General features: G+C 46.7%; 1 protein-coding gene across 2 annotated transcripts in view; it reads right to left on the bottom strand.

Moving 5' to 3' along the window:
* Positions 1–3,396: 3,396 nt before the first annotated feature.
* Positions 3,397–20,919, bottom strand: part of EDEM1 (ER degradation enhancing alpha-mannosidase like protein 1) — a 29,729-nt gene continuing 12,206 nt past the window's right edge. Inside the window, exons 5-12 of one of the 2 annotated variants that reach the window (XM_042979446.1) lie at positions 20,089–20,272; positions 17,347–17,521; positions 15,624–15,744; positions 14,957–15,127; positions 13,026–13,099; positions 12,084–12,180; positions 9,730–9,962; positions 3,397–5,549 (exon numbers count right to left, since the gene is read on the bottom strand). In XM_042979446.1, coding sequence (XP_042835380.1) covers positions 5,453–5,549; positions 9,730–9,962; positions 12,084–12,180; positions 13,026–13,099; positions 14,957–15,127; positions 15,624–15,744; positions 17,347–17,521; positions 20,089–20,272 — 1,152 coding nt within the window. In that variant the 3' untranslated portion in view covers positions 3,397–5,452. Of the gene's footprint in view, positions 5,550–6,694; positions 7,244–9,729; positions 9,963–12,083; positions 12,181–13,025; positions 13,100–14,956; positions 15,128–15,623; positions 15,745–17,346; positions 17,522–20,088; positions 20,273–20,919 lie in introns of those variants that run through there. The other variant, XM_042979447.1, reaches the window with a different exon arrangement.

The following is a 20,919-nucleotide window of genomic DNA, read 5'->3' as shown; positions in this document are numbered from 1 at the left end:
ATCAGTTCTCAGTCCCCACGATCCCTGTCAGACTTGATCGGAGGGCACACCTCTCAAAGACCTGGAATCTCACTGCTCTGTGTGCACAGCCCTGGCGTGTAGAAATCTCTGGAGCACCAAAGGCACCATGGGAAATATCTGTCAGGAAACACTCTGCCTCTTCCCTTCCTGGCTTGTTGGCAGGAATACCTTGCTCAGAGCCCCAAGTGCCTCATTCTGTTCCTGCAGCAAACACAGCAAAACTTCAGGCTGCCTTGCTCTGTGCTAGAATGCAGACACGAGAGGGCTCTCGTGTTAATTAACATGTTCATTAGGACAGAAAAATAAAGTTAGATTTTCCTATCAGTAAATATGCCTGTTAGGGCAGAAGAGTGTGAAAACCAGGACCTGCTTAGCCAATTAAGTTACAGGGTGGATATTTCCTCCAAATTGAGGGGGTGAGTCTACAGCTCTGGAGTTTTGACGTAAATATATTTAAAGGAGGCAACAAGACAAAGACACATTCTTTTAATGTATGATCAGAGATGTGTTGAAGTTAATATTTTTTAATTTCCTCGCACTTTGTGAGTATTTCAGTTCTGTAAGGTGTCTCTAAATTTAAAAATAACAGGTACAATGAGGGACACCTGGGTGGCTCATTTGGCTTCAGGAGCTCAGAACTCTTGGCTTCATGATCTCACCGTTCATGAGTTCAAGCCCCACATCAGGCTCTGCGTTGACAGCACAGAGCCTACCTGAGATTCTCTCTCTCCCTCTCTCTGCCCCTCCTCCACTCTATCTCTCAAAATAAATAAAGTTAAAAAAAAAATTTTTTTTTAAATAACAGGTACAGTGAATTTGATAAATCGTGGAAGGCTTTCATGGGGTATATTTTATCTAAGAGAATGACAGTAATAACTGAGTAATAAATCTTTTTTGCAGAGGGGCTTTCTATTGGTTGGAGGGCAGGCAGGTTCATTGCCTCCTTCACACATGCCCACCGGTACAGAGAACATTCTGATCTGTGCAATGCAGAGCAGCCTCCTCTTGATTACCAGAAGCTGGGAGGGCCAGGGTGCCTCAGGCTGGGGTCCTCGGAATCCAGAAGCAGGTTTACTGCCCTGTCCCAACCTCCTCCCTCCCACCCTGTGGAAGGGGCCACTGGGTTCTCAGACCAAGGATTGAGCAACATCTCTCTGGAAATGGCCCAGGCTATTCCCTGCAGCAAAGACCCCCCTCTCTCCATCCTGGGGCTACAGCCAAACTATTCATTCTGCTACTTAAGAGAGCTTTAAGTCACGGGTTCAGAGTGTTTCAACTGTGACCTAGGGTAGGGTTCTTACCGCCTAGTGTCCTCAACTGTAGAAATAGAATAATAGAACTTCTCTCCCAGGATTCGGGTGATGCTTGAATATGGTAGGTTTTAAGCCGCATGTGCACAGACACACATGCACAAACACACACGCGAAGGACTACATGATGTGCCAGAATGTGCCAGGTACTTGCCCACAATGCCCCAGGGAGTGTGGGGCACAGGCATCTCTCTTAACCACCCTGCAGCTCGCATTCTGGGATCCTACGATGGACAGAACAGCAGCACATTTCCCTGATTACACTTTGAGAGAAGTTGGGGCCCCTGGGTGGCTCAGTTGGTTGAGCGTCTGATTGTTGATTTCGGCTCAGGTCACTATCCCAGGGTCATGGGATCCAGCCCCACATCGGCCTCTGCGCTGAGTGTGGAATCTGCTTAAGATTCTCTCTCTCCCTCTGCCTCTCTCTCCCGCTCACACTCTCTAAAATGAAATTAAAAAAAAAAATTTAACTTGGAGAGAAGTCACATATATAATAAGTATGTTAGCAGCTGGCACCTAACAGGCTTTGCTAAAACGTAGCTCATTCTGCTCTCACAACAACACCGGGAGTTAAGGTGCTAGAATCTGGGGGTTTTTTGTTGTTTTTTTTAAAATATTTATTTGTATTTGAGAGAGAGACAGAGAGAGGGAGAGACAGAGAGCGACAGAGCATGAGTGGGGGAGGGGCAGAGAGCGACAGAATCCAAAGCAGGCTCCAGGCTTCAAGCTGTGAGCACAGAGCCCTACGCAGGACTCCAACTCATGAACCTTGAGATCACGACCTGAGCTGAAGTTGGACACTCAACCGACTGAGCCACCCAGGCGCCCCTGGTTTTACAAACGAGTAAACAGTGTGAGACCCTGACTCAAGCTGCTAATCCAGAAGGACAGGCCAAGGCTCCGGCCCAGGCCTCTTCATGCCAGTCCAAGTTCTTATCCCTCCTTAGGGTTGGGGTAAAAATCCTACAGCTTCTCCTGGGTATCAAATCCAACCCGACCATAACCTTAGGAAATGCACAGGCAGGGCGTCCTGGGTGCCAGGTGGCCATCTTAAGCATGCTACACATATGAATCCATTCAATCCACCCTGTACATGTGGACTGTTGTTGTCATTCCATATAACGGATGGGCACACTGAGGCCCAGCCAGATTGTGGACCTTGTACAACCGGGCACAAGGCTCATCGGCGGAGTCAGGTCCGCACCTCCCGCAGCGTGGGTCCAGAGTCCACTCTCGGCCCTGGTGCTCCCCGGCAGTGTCTAGACAGGATGCTCCCACGTGCCACTGCTGACCAAGGGCACGGGTGCTTCCACCATCAAGGCCATTCAGCTGCACCTTTGGCATAGGGGCCCCACCTGGCCTTGTCAAGAGGGTGACAAGCCCAAGAGACTTCAAAGACACAACCACCACCAACGCTTACGAAGGCGGTGTGCTTTAATATCAGCAAGGTGCTTCCTCTCCTTGTTACAACGCAGAGGTTTTTAAAAGCACCATCAGAATTGCCCAGCCACAAAGGTAGGACACCAAGGTAGCACAGGGCAGAACCAGCGATCTCCTTCCAGACCCCATCGCAACTCAGGTAGCTGCAGGGATGGGGGCCGTCCTGCTGAAACCCTCCTGGCTCATGCCTCCCACAGACCGCTGCCCCCACATTGACCGCATGTGCCATTACCCCACCTGAACCTGTAGGAGGCTAGCAGGAATGAATTGCCTTAAGATAACAGAGACTTGGTTCCAGAACGTAGAAAGACTCAGATAAATGGCAACGAGAACTGAGAACAGGTCAGTGGCTGGGACAAAGGAGGCTAATGCAGAGAGGAGGGCAGAGACAGGACAAAAATCATTACGTGTGGCTCTCACCCACATGGGAAGGACAGGTAAATGGAACGTGTGACAGACAAAAACAGAGTGGTATTAGTCAGGGCTCAGCTGTGAAAAACAAAAAACACACAAAATAAAGTTTTTATCATCTGGCTTTATGGTTTCCTTTTAAAGGGTTTTCCCCCTGGTTTGTCCTGTATGTAATGTGTACGTGTGAGTATATAAAGGAGAAACAAAAAGACAATTCAAAAAAAAAAGAATCTTTTAATAAAAATTATTCATAAAAATCCTAATAAATTTCTAAGAACAAGATATTTCTTAGTACATTTATAAAAGAACATTTGGTCCTTTTACAAAAAGCTCCCTCTTAATTTAAATACATTTCTTATTTACAGATTAAACATAAAATATCATCTATAGTTGCAAAGCATATTGCACATTACAGAGAGAGAAGCATGTGTATGTTTTAATTGGTTTTCCCAGAGTTTCCAACTCCAGATTTTTTTTGTAAAAACAGATTTACCTTTCTTGTGCATAATAAATAAAAATGCAGCTTGTGTTTTGCTATTTAAAACTAAAACAAAATACCTTTTAAAAAATAGTATTTCTCCGCCTCTCAGAAAGAAGGAAAAGGGGTAAGGAATCAGGAAGGTCCACAGGTACATTTTCCCGGAGTCACGTCCAAACTCAAGCAGGAACAGAACCCTGAGCCCTGCAAAACCTGGAGACACACAACCCAGCCAGCCCACCCTCTCTCTTTCACAAGGGTCCCTGCCCTGCAGGGAACAGGCACTAGAGAAGGAGCTGGATGTCTGGGAACGGAAAAGGAAAGACCAAGATTTTCTTCAGAAGTCCCTGCTCAGGCACTCTGGTTAGAGCAATCATGCACCCTACCTTTTCACCATTCAGTTTGAAAGTGTCAAAAGAGAAAGACCCCCCGGAGCCCTCCAGAAAGAAGAAAAGGATGTCTGATGGTAAGTCCACAAGATCCAAAGCAAAGGATGACTGTCTGCAATCATTCAGTAAACTGAGCTAAGAAAATAGCTAAGAGGCTATCTTTCTTTGGTCGGGGAGGAGACAGAAGGTGGGGGAAACAGGTTCAGGCCCTCAGATTGTATAAGACCCTCCTCTAAAATTCACCTGCACAGACACCACCTTGGTGCATGAACAACGACGACTTCAGTGACGTGTGTGTGCCCCCGCCCCGATCTGGGACGGCCTGAGAACCTGGGATTCAATCGCACAGACCAAGTTCCGGTGGAACTAACGGCAGGACGGATGTGCAAATGGAAGCTGGTTCTTCACAAAAGCCAGCACAACTGTAAACCAGACTTCCTTCGTCACCTACTCCTCAGGAAATGAGAGTTCCCTGTCACACTGAGCCTGCCCTGTACCGATTTAGAACTTTGTGGGAGGCGATTCAGACTCCACCCAGCCTAACTACCAGGCAGCTTTCTACAGCAGTTCTGTTAAGACAATCTTCCTCACGTCGACCAGAGCAGACTCTAGACCCTGGCTACACAGGGGAACTTGAGGTTGATGCAGGCCCACAGCTGTTCCAAAGGATGGCATCCATTCAGAATCAGGGCAGTCCTGGGGCAAAGCACTCCCCCCTCCGCCTTTCCCTACCCCATATCCTGCGACACAGAATAAAAGACACAGCAAAAGCCCTGCAAGATGTAACACAGCTGTGGACATTCTGATCTGCAACCAGAACACGAGCAAGTTTTGAAGTTGGCTCAAAGAACCTTCGTTTCGTGGCTGGCACTAGGCGCTAATTTGCATGTACCCCACAGAGCATGGACTAGGCAGCATCATCACTCTGGACAGGGCAGTCTGCAAGCTCAACCACCAGGATGAGTCCACAGTATGTCGCTCACCCTCAGGCTCGCCAACTGGTACAAGGCAGTGCCCAAAAGGCAAGAGGGTCTTGACTCCGTGCAAGACACCTCCCGGGCTGCCTCCAGCCCCTGGGGTACATCAGCGGCACTCAGGCACACATCCCCACTCCTGAGCACGAGGGGGCTGCAACACCAGAGCAGGTGACAGGTTAAGGGCCTGGAGGAGAGGGTGATGTCAGAATGCCACACATCAATGTTGTCACAGAAGCTGGAGAGGGAACCCAGCAAGGCCACGAGAGAGGGCAGATGCATGGAGGACCCACTTTCCTCCCTGATGTGCCCCATCCTCCCAAATGGGCCATTTATAGTCCCACGTCAATGTGCCTGGAGAAGAGCTACAGGGACGCTCGGGCCTGTGTGCACATGTATCTGTAAATGCGGCATTTTGATTTGACTGAGTCAAAGAAAACAATTAAAATATATTCTCAAAGAAAATTTTCTATTCAGTAGATAAGACAAGGTCGATAAAGAGAATGCCTCTGAAAAGAAGAAAAAAGGTAAGACAGAAGCATTTGATTGTGTTTACCTTAAAACAATTTGCATAGTAAATATTTAAAAGGTAGAGGTGACACATTTATTACTGAAAGTCCTTTTTTTAAAAATCTCCAAGAACTGAATTCTGTCTTAAAAAAGCAAAACAAAACAGTAACACTTAAATTTTCAAAAAGGAATAAAATCTTTCCCTTTGATTGATATGCAATGGCTTAGACCACACTTCTAGTTTTAAAAAGATGAACGGGAAATCGTTGGAAGTGTCCAAGCAGGGACAGGTGCACAACATGACAGGTGAGGGTGGAGGTGTTCAAGAGACTTCCCAGCCTTTCTACTGGGGTTCATTTCAACCTCAGATGTTACACAAAGCCAGGCTGAGGGTTCAAATCTACCTCTGCTTCGTATGAGTATTCAGTGTAAGTTCAAAGACAGATACTTCTGTTCTGGCTAAGAAAACAACAACAAAGAAGGCGTGTGAGCACAACTTCCTCCTAATGTAGGTTTGCTTAAAAATATCAGGCTGAAAGTCAAGGACCGGCCAAGAATTTTCCAGTCTTCGTAATACTCATCCCATCCCCCTTTCACTGTGGTCCCACCATGTGGCAATACAAAACAAGCCTGTTACAAGCGTGCCAGCAGCTGTGACGACCAGCAGCCCCCACCAAAATCGAATAAGGCACTAATCTAACGCCTGTATTACACAGAGAAACGGCTCAAAGGGGCCAGAGAGTCATCTGATCATTTCTTCCTCCCTGACTTAGCTAATTGGCACTAGACACAGAAAACAAAAACAAAACACAATTCTAACCCAAACACGGTCAGAACTGAGAATCCTTGGTTAGTATATACAACACAGAGGGAAGCTCAGACATTCTTAGGTATTTCTCTCCCCTAAAAGGCACCTGGTTATGGAACTACAGGAGCTCCTCAGGTAAGTTCAAAGTAAATGTAATACACCGTCCAAAAGATCTAGCCTTGTGACAACTTAAGAGACTGCCTTTTGAAATTCAGGTCAAAGTTATTCATAAGCAATTAACTTGTAACACTGTGAAGATTACTGGAGATGCAAATGAATAACTCGGGGGTTTTCCCCCATGTGATCCCAAATCATAGGTGGAGGGAGAGCCCAATTATCTAGTGAGAGAGAGAAAGGATAACAAAATGAAATAAATAGGGATGAACCTCAGGCCCTTTGCACGGAAATTTCGTTCACAGTCCTCTAACAGAGAGGTAGCAATACTGCAGTCACAAGTGCCGGAGACGGGAACACACTCGTTGGATTCCAAAGTGTGAGGCTAGGAAGATCCATCCAAAGATGTCCCATCCACACTGTGCTTAGGAAATCAGCATGTCATAGGAAGCCAACTTCTGTGTACCTTCTTACTTCCAATTATATCCTTAAGAAAAACAGGGCATTTTATTGAACAGAAGAGAAACACTAGCGTATGCACGATTCTGCTAGACGTGTGTGAGGAGCCAGCCGGAAACGCCAACACCGTCGCGGATGGCCAGACTGCCACCCACTTCCACTTCAGAACGTATCTCGGCATGGCCTGGGTTCAGCTGTTCACGTCCGGTTTCCGATGCGGCCACACGGAGGAGAGCACCTCAAATCAGGCCAACCATCTGGTCAATCTGCCTCATGTAGATGCTCTTTAAGGGCAGGGAGTATCTCCTCTCGTCAGGAACACGATTGCACTAGGAAGAAAACAGAAGAGGAAAACTGTCAACTTGGAATTAAAAATCCAGGTATTAATTGCCCAGGAAACGCAGGTGGATGACCTAAACCAGGGCTTGTCAATCTGCACACCGTTGTCATGGGGGCCATCTTGTGCACCGCGGGATGGTTACCAGCGTCCCTGCTGTCTCCCGCTAGACGCCCCCGAGCCCCTGCTCCCCTAGTGTGACAACCAAGATTGTCTCCAGACTCTGTTCCATTGAACAGAGGAGAAAACCTCCTCTGTGAGGAGAAAACCACGCCAGGTGAGGACCACTGATATAATTTAATGTCTTCCCAAGTGAAGAAAAGGAGACTCAGGGCAGCTAAAGGACATGTGCCCAAGGGCAGAGTGACTGGGACGAAAAGTTCATCCCCTTGGGGCCTTCATTTAATCCACCCAGAATTTCAGAAAACACCTCGGCTATTTGAAAACACAATTGGCCCTTGAACACTGCAGGGCTTGGGGCACGGCCCCCCAGAGCGGTCAAAAACCCACATGTAACTTCTGCTTCCCTACTAACCGACAGCCCACAGTTGACTGGAAGCCTTACTGGTAACAACAGTCAATGAACACGAATTTTGTATGTTGTGTGTATTACATACTCCATTCTTACATTAAAATAAGCTACAGGATAGAAAATGTTACTAGGAAAACCATAAGGAAGAGAAAATACACTTGCAGGACTGCACCGTATTTATCAAAAAACACCCGCATGCAGTTCAGACCTGCGTTGTTCAAGAGTCAGCTGTGGGTGGTTTTTCTGAGTTTATGGTTCTCGGATCCACAGCTAAAACCTAAATGCTTGACAGAGCTTTTTACCCCCTCAAATGAGGTGCGAGTCTGTAAACCAAACACATTTGTCTGCAAACATCCGTTCATTACACACTTGTCCCCAAAGACACACACTCCCACTCACTGCTCTGAACTTGACTCCCCCATGCCCTACTCCCCATCCTCGAGAGATGAAGGCCAGCAGGCCCTTCAGTGGGTCCCAAAGCTCCCCAGCCAGGCATCTGTAGGTGCTATTCCTGCTGCCTGAACACCCCTTCCTGGGAAGCTTCTCCTCACCCTTCTAGGAACTTCTGAAAAGCAGCCTCCATGATGAAGCTTATTTTTATCTTCCCAGGGAGATTAGCTCCTCTCTGTTTTACCAGCACTTCACGCACGTGGTGCCTTAGTGACAAACACCCGGGGCGGGGAGCCCACTGGGGCCCCTGTGATGCGCCAACAGATGAGTCTCCTTCCAGTCCATCTCCTGCCTCCACCTTGCAACCTGAATCTCTCTGTGCCTCCCTTTCTCCACTTGTTGAGTGGGGATACCAAGCACCTAACCTCACGAGGCTGCTGTGAGAAATTCACCCACATGACCACCTGGAAAAGGGGCCTGGGCAACGGTACGCATTACATGCAAAAGGTGACTTATTAATATCTCTGTCCTCCTAACTCTCCTGCTCCCCTTTCCTTCTCAATTAGGCCCGTATTCACCTAATCTACACTCCACGGCCTTACGGAGATTTGGGGGACTCACTTCTGTGCTGGGCTGTCCACACAGTTCACAGACTGATGGTAAAGACCTTCAGCAGGACGATTAAGGAGCCTGGGATGAAGGGGTGTCCCTCACCAAGGCAGTGTGGGGCTGGGTGGTAGGAATCTTGACAATAGAGGCTTTTTCTGGGAAGACAGGTGGCATCCACTGCACCGTGGGGTAATGTGGTTTGGTATTTCGACTGATGCTTCTTTCCGCATCCTCACTTACAAACCATCCTATTTGCTTCAAACCAACACAACTAACCTAGGACTCCTACCAGAAACTCCAGGACTCGTTTCCAAATCTTTCCCAGTACTTACCAGGATGATGGAGGGAGGCATGCTTAGTGAAACCCTGCTTTAAACGAAACTGGATTCTTCTGCACCTCAAAGAGCATTTCATTAAAAATCAGGATGACTGATGACTGCGTTTTTTCCCTCCCCTGCTGCTCAGTGATTTGGCTGGATCTCTTCCTTTTGTCCTTCCAAATCACTCTCCTTCCCCATCCTGCTCTGGTGCCAGAGGCCAAGCTGGCAAATTATACCCAGAGGTCGAAAGGTCGCAGTGGCCTCTGCCTTCTGGTGCGCACAGCCAAGGAGGGGCTCCAGCAGATTAGAAGGAAGCACAATGGTCAGTGTTTACTCCGCTGGCTCCCTTCCTGCAAGGTCACTGAGGCCAGCTCGGAATATGGCTTCTGCCAGGAGACGCCCCCTCCAGCACGCCTCTCCCCACCCCGGTTCCTGGGGCCACGAGCCCCTGCAGCTAGGACAATGAGGCACTGCTCCCATGGTTCCCTGTGCCCTGATGCTATCTACACTATCTACGTTAAGGGTCTTTCGTGAAACTCTTCTCAGACGACCCAGTCTAAGTGTGCCACCAATCTTCTGTCAGGGACTCTAAATGACCAATTTGTATTATTTTCTCCTCTTCCGCACAGAAACCACCGCTGGAGAAAGCCACTTACATTGGAGCTGGAATTGATGACTTTTAACTCAGGAGATTTAGGCCTGGGCACAGACTTTCCCTCTTGGTCCTGCCCTCCATCTTCAGAAAAGAATTCCTTCCAGGGTGATTCTCGAAGATGTTTGTCCACAGATACAATGTGTCCCTCAGTTGTAAACATGTATTTGGTTCCAGATTTGTGGACTGGATTCTCCTCATCAAATAGCTGGTGGGAAAGGAAAAAAAAGAAAAGAAAAGAAAAAAAACGTAACTGTAGCACTTTGGGAACTAACTCCAGAGACAGTGTCCCAGACTACTCAGGGAGCAGAATTTGCTGGGTCCTCAGGCTTTTCAGCAACAAATGGGTGAAAAGGTGGTTCCCAATTCTGGCTGCAAACAGAATCACCAGTTTTGTTTAAACCCAAATGCCTGAATGTCTCCCATCCCATCCCACCCTGCTCAGACCTAAAGACTAAGAAATCTGAGGGCTGAGACCCAAACTTGCATAGTCTGTAAAAGCTCTCAGGATGATCTCCCCTCCAAGGCTCCCCTGAGAGTTCTGACACTGGAATTCTAGAACCACCACCCACCTCACACACACCTAGGCCTAACTGGAAAATGCTGGAAGGGAGGACGCACACGCCTTCACCCTATCCCAGGGTGTGGCACAGAACCTGACCCTGTACCACCATCCCATTGCTTCCTGTCTGAACACGGGCCAGACCCTGAGGACAGAGGCACACAGGGCAGTGCCCTCCTTCAACAGGAGGCGTGCAGCAGGAGTGTCCAGAAAGAACACTTAACCGAAGAGGGGACAGGTCAGTGGGTGGAGAAGGCAGGTGTCCACTAAATGCTAAATGAGCCAACGCTCAGAACAGGAATCTCGGTGACGTAAGAAACCTTACAGTCACCTGAAGTATTCTACAGATAAGGAAAGACTCAGCATGGCTGGTCTGTTTCCACAGCTAAGGAAAAATGCGGTAGGCCTAGATTTTCTGGCCCCAGACCCTGAGCTCTTTCCTCTAGAATGGCCTAGGGGATCTCCCTCACTCACTCTGGCACACACCCCACGCACCAATGGCTGCTGGACAGGGATGCGTGCAGGGCTCCCATCAGCCTGCAGCAGCCGGCCTGGCTCCAAGTCCAAGGTGTGCTCTGACAGGGAGACCTAGGCCCCCACGGGAGTCTGACAGCAGGACAGCCATCATGCCATGGGCCATGTGGCCTGTTGGTGGACACGCCCCCTCTACAGTCTTCTGTGAAGTCACACCAGATTAGACTGGAAGTTCCAAACCCTGGCTTTGTGCAGAATCACAAGCCTCTTGTCAAAATTACAGATTCTTGAGCCCACTTCTGAATCTAAAATGTAAAGATTCTGATTCAACAGGGCTGTAATTTTAACAAGGTCCCCAGGGTGATTCTGATCCAGCTGGCCCCAGGGCCTGGGAACCAGCGGCCTCAATAACACAGCCTATCACCACTGCTCGATTACCTTTGAATCTCAGCCCCCTCACTGATTCCCCACGGGGGACCCTGACACTCTGTGCCCTGAGGAAGCAGCCTTTGGTATGCAGCCACAGTGAGTAGAGTGGCAGGCAAGGCAGGCAAGTAGGTAGGTACCCACACACACCACCACCATGCGTGTGAGCAGGAGGAGAGGAGGGAAGAGGGAAGAGCACTGAAGAAGGAGTCAGGACCGGGCCTGAAGCCTCTGCTCTGCCTTGCAGTCACCCCGAAAATCCAGGCAAGTCACACCTGCCTCTCCACGAAGACAGCAGCTCCCGTGAGGGGAAGAATGAACGCTGACAAGATGACTCCTTCAAGGTTTCTTCCAGGGCCCGTGATTCTGTCACTCTCCGCAAACACGAGAGTATGTGTGTGTGGACAGAGAGCCAGCCGGGCTGGGGGTCTCAGCCAAACTCACACACATCGAGAGACGTAAGAGCTACAGACACTGCTCTCGTCCTCGTGGGAACCTGTCCCAAGCACCACAGCGTTAGAAACCAGGGTGGAGGACGGCAATATGCTCTTGTGTGCACAGTACTGTGTCCCCGGGCCAGCACATGTGCAGCCCAGAGCAGTGCCCAGGGAGTATGTGCTTGGACAGAACCCTGAATGAATGCTTGCTCCAAGCAGCGATCGACATTTCCTGGCTTGGGGCACCTGGGGTTAAGCCCCAGACTCCTGATTTCGGGCTCTGCACTGGCAGCATGGGGCTTGTTTGGGATTCTCTCTCTCCTGCTCTCTCTGCCCCTCCCCTGCTCTCTCTCTCTTTCAAAATAAATAAATAAACATTAAAAAAAAAAAACAAAAACATTTCTTGGTTATAACCCTGTAACACACATACCAGGTACAAGTATTTACAGGTCTCGCTGAGAAAGAAGCTCTCCATCCGGTCCTCTTTGGATTTATCTATGACGTGATGCAACGTAGCATACCCACACCTACAAAACAATTTTCCAGTTAGTCCTGCCTCTGCTCCTTCCTACTTGCTTATTGATTTGAAAAGCAAAAATAGTCTATTAACAGAGTAATCAACCAAATTATCAAATGCCATACGAAAAGCAAGTTAGGTTAGGTTGAAGAGGTATCCTTTTTGTAGCCCAGAAATTATTTGCAAATTCATTAAAATGTGGCTTGGCTGCTAAATCATCAGGTTAGGTGTAGGGGGAAGAGAGAGTGGGGGTGGTGGATGGGACATGCCAAGTGCTTAATGTGACACCAAGAAAATGACAGGCAGCAAATGTAGGACTGAATGAAATTTTTTTGTCCCAGTACCTGTAGAACTGACTTATCATTGGACAGTCTAAAATACTATTTTGTAAGAAAATACTTATACTGCTAGGTGAAAAGGCAGGTCACAAAACTGAAATATAGAGATTTTTTATATACACACAAACACATTATGCATATAAATATATAAAAAAGTATATACACTTAAATGTGGACTGTGGTTATCTGCACGTGGAGAATACAGTGATAATATTCTCCCTCCATGTTTTCTGTACTCCCTAAACTTTTTAGCACATGTATTTGTATAACTAGGGAAAATAAATTACTTAAAAGAACATACATAGTCTGCTGGAACCTTACGGGGGAAAAAAAAGGTAATAAAAAGTAATTCCCATTATAATGGACCAGTCCTGCCACACAAACAGTAGGCGATTTCCCTACAGAATTAACAGTACTGACCTGTTTTATAAATTAAAGTGCAAAGTGGAATATTTCCCAAAACGACTGAAAATAAATCAAAAGGGCCAGAAAAAAGGAAGGAACTTAGAAAACTAACTTGACTTTTGTGTACTTTTCCAGACTCTGCAGGATATCCATTCCTACATGGAGGTAGAAGGGATTCTTGGTTGCCTAGAGAGAACACGAGAGAATGTGATCCAGCAAGGGCCTGGAAAACATGCCATCAACAAACATCACAGCGACTGCAGGAATCTCCCGAGCGGGTGAGTCACTGGCCAAAAGCAGGTGCAGCGCCCAGCTCACTTTATCTGGAAGGGTCGCAAATGTAACAGGACTAAGGTGTTCCATTGCTCACGTCAAAGTGCATCTACAATGTGTTTCACCTTAACCAGGGCTAAGACAATCTGTCTGAGGGCCAATACCCTGCTTGGGTGCCCCTGATCCCCGTCGTGATAATAATGCCTCACGGACAGTACCACACGGGAGAACCAATCTAATTCTATCTTGCCTCGGAACTCTCTAGCAACTTAAGATGCAGGCCCAGGGAAGCAGGATCTTGCCCCCAATCCACTTAGGGCCTTGCCGGGAAAAGCTAACAGGAACAAGAAGGCTTTCACACAGGAGGCCCCCACACTTTGCTCTCCAGCTGCCCTGAGAACCTAGTCCCTGGGGCTCCTTACTCTGCTGTCACATGCTCACAGATGGTTTCTTTAGGAAAACAATTCTCTGAGAAGATGAGACCTGTACCCCACAAACGGTTTAAAAGTTAGAGATTGCCTTTAAGTCATGCCCAGTGCCAACCTGCAGCAGCGAATGCAAACCGCTAGGAAGGTAGCAGGCTGCGCGTAAGGGGAGGACAGGGAGATGGCTCAGAAGGCAGGGACATGGAGCCGGACATTTCTGTGGATTCTGAGAGAACAGGCAACACGAGGAAGAAGCTGAAAACAGGAAAGACGCAAGGACAGAAATCAAGAGGTGTAAACCCAGAGGCAACAGACCTAAGCTTAGGGGGAGGACTCAGGCAGCTTAGGAGGAGGACTCGAGCGGTTCGAGGCATGACTTCCTCACAGCACGTGCAGCCTGACCGCCCACCCACCTCAGAGAAGCCAGCTCAGAGGCTATCTCTTCCTTGTCTGAGAGGTCATCTAAAACTCACAAGGCCTCTCTTTACACTCAAGGACTATGACCAGGTTCATAGCATTTCTCCCTTTTTTCATCTAGAAGCAAAGGGCAAGGCTTTAGCATTATTATTATTATTATTATTATTATTATTATTATTTTAATAAATCTAAACCAGAGTCTTAATCCTACTCTCAGAACTCATGAAACTAAGTATCTTCTTGTGAGGGATTGCCCACCGTGGGCATCTGTTACAGGTCTACTGAAGTGCACTGAAGGCCGTCTCTGTAGAAAGCTGCAGGACCTGTGAACACGTGCAGAAGCTCTGTATGCACAGACAGACAAATATCTGCCTCAGCCTGCAGGGCAGACCTCACAGTTAAAGTGACATTCCCTCTGGCACTGAATTGCATGGAAAAATGAATGCTATACTTTTTTTTAAGCGTTAAACAAAAATAGGCATTCAGATGAATCCCAGAGGATTCCCTTTACCAAGAAAAAGAATTCCTTTTGTCTGAATAATTATTACACAGACCAGGGTTCCACCGTGCATGAGTACAGAACTGTAGCCCAAAAAAGAGTTAGTTATCTGGCCAAATAGATCCGGTAAACACCGAGTACTAAATCCTCTCTAATGTTTGAGGGCGTGAGAGAAAAGTCCTATGGTACGGGCATGCTCAGCTTTGCAGAAGGTTAGACTCAACGACGTGTGTGGCCGCAGATGCCTTCTCTGTCCTGTGGGACCATGACCATGTGGGACACTGACAAGCCCACGGTCAGGCAGTAGCTGTATCAGAGTCACTATGAAGAGCACAATTCTCCACCAATAAGTAAATGTGTGCTAAAACCCAATTGCTACAAGTCCTGCTAGCATTTAAACACAAACTACTGGTCAACAAAGCCTAGTACCTGGTACAGTAGATACGTAGATTCCACTAACTCCGGTCTCAGCGGGTAGAAGAGCACGTCAGGGGCCTGTAGCTGCCAGTTATACCTCTCAGGGAGGGCCCCGTAGCGTTTCCATATGGCGTAGTAAAAGGCATGGAGGCAGATGGCATCTTCCACGTCTCCTATCAGAACCTGAGGAGCAGACACAGGTCACTAGGCTAAGACACTTTTCTCAGCGTGGCACGGCAGAACACAGAGGCCCTGGGCTCTCCCTCTGCCCACCAGTTCTCATCTGTCCTACAAACACAGGTGGAGACTAAACCAACCCGAAAGTAGCAGCCCAGAGAAAAGGATGCCCTCCCTATGTGACCATCAACACCAAACTGATGTGAACTGCACAGGACAGCAGGTTAACTGTACCAATGAACAAAGAATAAACAATTAAGAGACAGATGATCCAAAAATCACATATGGTTACTTTTTTACCATGGTTTGTGCTTGCTTCCTGTGGCTCTGTTCAACATTCTGGGGACTAATCTCACAAACAGAATAATCAAGACATATTGTGCTAATAAGCTCCCAAATCCGGAGGAGCCAGAGAATGCCCTGGTATCATAAAAAGAACAGAATAAAAAGAAAAGAATAAAACAAAGAAAGAAAAAATGATTGCTTTTTCCTCGCAACACACCTGCAAGCCGGGGAAGAAAGCCTGTAGCGAGTCGATCCAAGTGTTCATCAGCTGCCCACTGAACATGTTCACATTGACGTAGAGCGGGGGGTCTCCTTCTCCTTCGTTACAGGCTTCCCGACTGGTGACCCAAGCAGAGCGGTCAAAGGTGAAAAGAGAGATTGCTGACAGAGCTCCAGCCCTACTCCAGCAGCCTTTACCTCAAATGGAATCAACGTTAACATGTTCCCCTACCTCATTCTTTAAACCTTTGGGAATCAACTGCCTCTACCTGTCCATACCAGGATCTAGCAGAAAGTAACAGGTGTCATAGAAAAGAAGTTCCAAAGTCAGCCAGTGTAACTTACTGGGGATTTCACTCTATTTTGCAGAAAGCACTTGATATTCAGGCTTAAGAATACCACCACGTAATGTGGCCTACGGCATGGGTCTTTGTTGGATTTGACCTGAGTGGGGAGGCCTAGTTACTTCTACACACACACAGGAAGAGTCTCTTCTCTAATGAGGTCCTACACCAGCGGCCTGGAAGATCACATCAGAGCAAGATACTCACGGATTATTTCTCAATTTAGTTTGGGACTTCAAAAAGCAAAAAGGACTGAACCCTGGCAAAGTGGCCTCTTACTAAAACACAGCACTCACGTAATGCATTCCTACAACAGCTTATGCATTCCTACAACAGCTTTCTTATGGGTCTAAGAAAATCCTAGCATGCACAAACTCAGTAGCTATCACTTGCACTGGACATTTAATATACAAAACCATACAAAGAAAGACCTAAGGGAGTGAGGTGACATCGGGGTAAAAGCCCGGGGTAGAAGCTTCAAACAGCACTTCTCTTCCACCCTCCTGATTGTACAACTGGATAGTAGCAAATAATGGTGTTTGAAACAAACAGGGGTGGGGGAAGGGGGGCTCATAATTGTCCTTTCTCTCGTTAGGGATAAAGACCAATCCTAAAAATTCTTTGGAAAGTAGAAGAACCAAAGTAACTCAGTAATTGTCCTGTATTACAGCTCTATCTGCAATTAGAGCCACAGTGAAACACAGGCATAATGTCACTCCCTGTGGCAGCCAGTTTTCACGATGGCCCCAAAGATCCCCAACCTGTGGCAGTCACAAAGGTTCCCTCCCACACTGTATGAGAGTTGGTCTGTAGGACCTACAGAGCTGGATGGAAGTGTTGGTTTGTCATTCCAAAATTAGGTCATGAAAGCACACTTTGGGTCTCTCTTTCTCTCTCAGATCACTCATTCTGGGGGAAGCCAGCTGCCATAGACCTGTCTACAAAGAGGTCCATGTGGCAAGGAGCTGTGAGCCAACAGCCAGTGAGGAATGGAAGCCTGCCAACCACCAGAGTGAGCCCAGAAGTGGGTCCTCCAGCCCCGACCGAGCCTTGACACGGCTACAGTCCCTGCCAATAGCCAGATGACAATCTTGTGAGAGCCCGGATCCGCCCCGTGGCTCTTGGCTCCCAGACCCTCAGAAACTGTGTGGGTTAATGTTTATTGTTCTAAGCCACTAAGTTCCGGGGTAATTATTATTGCACAGTAGAAAGCCAACACAGGTCTTTGCCCTCGAATGTCTGACCAACAGCCGGGAAGTGCACGACTGAGGCAGAGACCAAAAGACCCCGTAAATTCATGCTGAGAAAAGTAGCGGAGTTTCTGAATGCATTCTATTTGATTCATAGAGCAAGAGAACAGATGTCAGGGACACACACCCTCTTCTTAAGTAGTTCTGAATACTCCGATATGCAGCATTAAACATTTCTAGGTCTTCTTTTTCTCCAAAGAGAATGTAAGACTTCAAGAGGTATTCATAGAAGGAGTCCAGTCCAGCACCCAAGCCGCTCTGCTTTCCGACCCAGTGGCCTGTCTGAATGTTCACCACGTTGCCTGCAAAAACAAACGAAGCCCACGGGGCCCAATTATCCTGGGGCGGCTCCCTCTCCAGGATGCCCTTCTCCTCCAGCCCCATGTGCTTCAACACCCTCGTCCTTGGCAGAAAAGGGAAGGGATGAACGTGTGGCCCTCACAGTTTTATTGGTCCCAGCAGCGGCATAGGCAGCCAGGAGATCTTTCTGAAAATACAGTGTTTAAACACTGGCACAAAAATGGGGAAAACATTGAAGGCAAAAGAAAAATAAGTTTGTCATTTTGCCTTTCCAGATTAACAGTGCATTTCAAATACCAAATGAGTGTTCAAAGCCTTTGACTCAGTACTGCCATTCCTGGGAATTTATCCTTAATGAAAAAAAAAGTGTTTTTAAATAAAAGTATTATGCTGTTTTCAAGAATTATGAATTGTATGATTTAGATTATCTGTAAAATGGGGGAAAAAAAAGAAAAAACAGAAAGAATCCAAGTGTCCAACACAGGAAGAGTTAATGAACTAGATGTAGATTTTAAAGACAGTAGCTATAAACACAAGGCAACAATTTGAAAACACCTGAACTGCCAAATGTGAGGCAGAATAAAATGTTTATTTATATTTTAAGTTGAAGGTATATAAACCTTACAAATGCCAGGCTGAAAAGGACTTATGGGAAATTTAAAAGGTGACAATTTGTGCTGACACCGGCCAATCATCTGATGGTGGGGTGACAATTTGTGCAACTTTATTTCTACCATTGTTTTTAAATACAACAAATTCATAAATACATTTCAGAACTTAAGGAATAATCAAAAATCACTTTTAGGGCACCTCGCTGGCTCAGTCAGTGAAGCGTGCAACTCTTGACCTCGGGGTCACGAGTTCAATCCCCAAGCTAGGCATAGAGATTACTTTTAAAAAATCATTTTTAAAAAGGAGTGCTCTTATTAGGTATTTACCCAAAGGATACAAAAATGCTCCTTCAAAGGGATACATGCACCCTGATGTTTATAGGAGCACTATCAGCAATAGCCAAATTATGGAGAGAGCCCAAATGTCCACTGACTGATAAATAGATAAAGAAGATGTGGTATGTGCGTGTGTATATATATACACATACACATATACATATATACGGAGAGAGAAAGAGAGAGAGAGGGAGACTGTATTATGCTAAGTGAAATAAGTCAGTCAGAGAAAGACAAATACCATATGATTTCACTCATAGTGGAATTCAAGAAACAAAACAGATGAACATATGGCAAGGGCAGGGAGAGAAGAGAGGGAGACAAACCACAAGAGACTCTTAAATACAGAGAACCAACTGAGGATTGCTGCACGGAAGTAGGTAAGGGATGGGCTAATTGGGTGATGGACACTAAGGAGGGCACTTATGATGAGCACAGGGTGTTCTATGTAAGTGATGAGTCACTGAATTCTACTCCTAAAAGCAATATTGCACTGCATGTTAACTAAGTAAAATTGAAATTTAAAAAAGGTTGAGGGAATAAATAAAAATAAAAAGTAGTGCTCTTGGAATGACATTGCATGGCTCTAGGAGAAGCAATCAAGTTACTTCTCAATGACACAAAAAAATTTTCTCAGTATAAGACAGTTTAAAATAAAATATTGAATTAGCAAGAACTATTACTTACTGAGAATGAATGATGAGTCCATAGGTAATTATAATTCATTACACTTTCTCCCTATGACGGCATGTTTGAAACGTTCCATAATAATTTTTTTAAAGATTTTATTGTTAAATAATCTCTACACCAAACGTGGGGCTCAAACCTACAACCTTGAGATCGAGTCACACACTCTACTAAGGCACCACTATAATAATTTTTTTTTAAGTTTATTTACTTATTTTGAGAGTGCGTGCATGCACAAATGCGAGCATGAGTGGGGGAAGGGAGGGGGGAAGGAGAAGCGGAGAGAGAGAAAGAGAGAACGAACCCCGAGCAGGCTCCACACTGTCAGCAAGGAACCCAAAGTGGAACTCAAACTCCCCAGCCTGTAAGATCATGACCTGAGCCAAAATCAAGGGTCAGATGCTCAACAAACTGAGCCAGCCAGGCGGCCCCATAATTTTTCAAATAACATCTTGACCAAACATTCACAAAGGAGGAAAAAAAAAACCAAAACACCTAATATAGGTTTAATCTGGCCTTTCAATCTCCTACCATATGCCTAGATTTTTTTTTAAAGGAGAAAGCCACTCTACCAGTAACTCTAAATCCCTCTATTTAGATTGAAACAATATAATCTGCCTTAGAGGCAGTTCTTACAGCATTTCCATTAACAATTATCTTCAAGTGGAATTGCCAAAGGATTCAAATCAGAAGGGAACCCTCAAACAGCAAAAGCATGATTCTTTCCCATTGAATGTTACAGCCTCCCTCTAAGCAGAAAGTCCCACAGAGAAACCGATATAGCAGACACAGAGGGCCGGTCTTTCTGAGGAGTCATTTGTGAGATTCGTGGTGCAAGACAGAAGGAGTGGAGAGGGGAGAGAGCCCCAGAGAAGAGGGAAGGAAAGGGGGTCGTAGGTACACAGTCCCAATGGCCTGAGAAGGTGCCACCACACCTAATAATCCTGTATCATTGCTCCGCAGGTTCCAAAGGGCTTTCACAGCACGTCTGGCCACCCACTCAAATGTAGAATCCCCCAGGAGTCGGCTCAGAATCCCAAATTCCACCAGGAGGGAACCGGCTCCTGCGGTGCAGGTCTCATTATTACTGTCGGGAGGAACGCCAGTCTTCAGGTTCACCTGGGGACAGGAAGAGACAAAGGATTTGTGGCAAAACTTGAGGAACCCTCAAGGGCCAGAAGGCCAGGTCCCAGCCACCAGACTCCACCAATGACCCAAACTTGATGCAGTGTGACTCAGCTCACCACTTTCCATGTCACACCTACAAGACCATAAGAACACCACCACCTTGTTTTGGTAAGTCTTAGGGGCATCGTCACAATGCTATTCACTAACCCGTCTCTTTCCAGTGGGTTCTCTTCATGGTTACAGGGCACCAGGCTTTGGCATTAGAAACAAAGCTCTGCTGTGGAACCCCTTACAAAGTTTAAGTGACCTACTAGGAACTCACCCCTGCTCGGCAAACATAAACAAATTGCAGACTGGAAGAGAAAGAAGACACAGGGAGAATGTGACAGCCTGTTTCATCCCTGAGGCTCTGTGGTCTGGCAATTCTCTGCTGGTTACGTCAAAGGCTGACTCAATTCCCAAGGGAGTTCTGGGCTCAGCAAATCGGGTGCCACAAGCATATAATCTCATTCCAGATCTTGCATGTAAATCAGCAGCTAACTTGTTGGGCTGTGCAGGCTTTTATTTGAAAGATCCATGTGAAGCACTCCAAAGAACATTCACCAGGATCCTTACAATATACACATCAGAGTCTTTGG

This window comes from Panthera tigris, chromosome A2 (assembly GCF_018350195.1).
Source record: "Panthera tigris isolate Pti1 chromosome A2, P.tigris_Pti1_mat1.1, whole genome shotgun sequence".
NCBI classification, from domain to species: domain Eukaryota; kingdom Metazoa; phylum Chordata; class Mammalia; order Carnivora; family Felidae; genus Panthera; species Panthera tigris.
The sequence above is the reverse complement of the archived record's forward strand: the minus strand, read 5'-3'. Positions and strand labels throughout refer to the sequence as shown.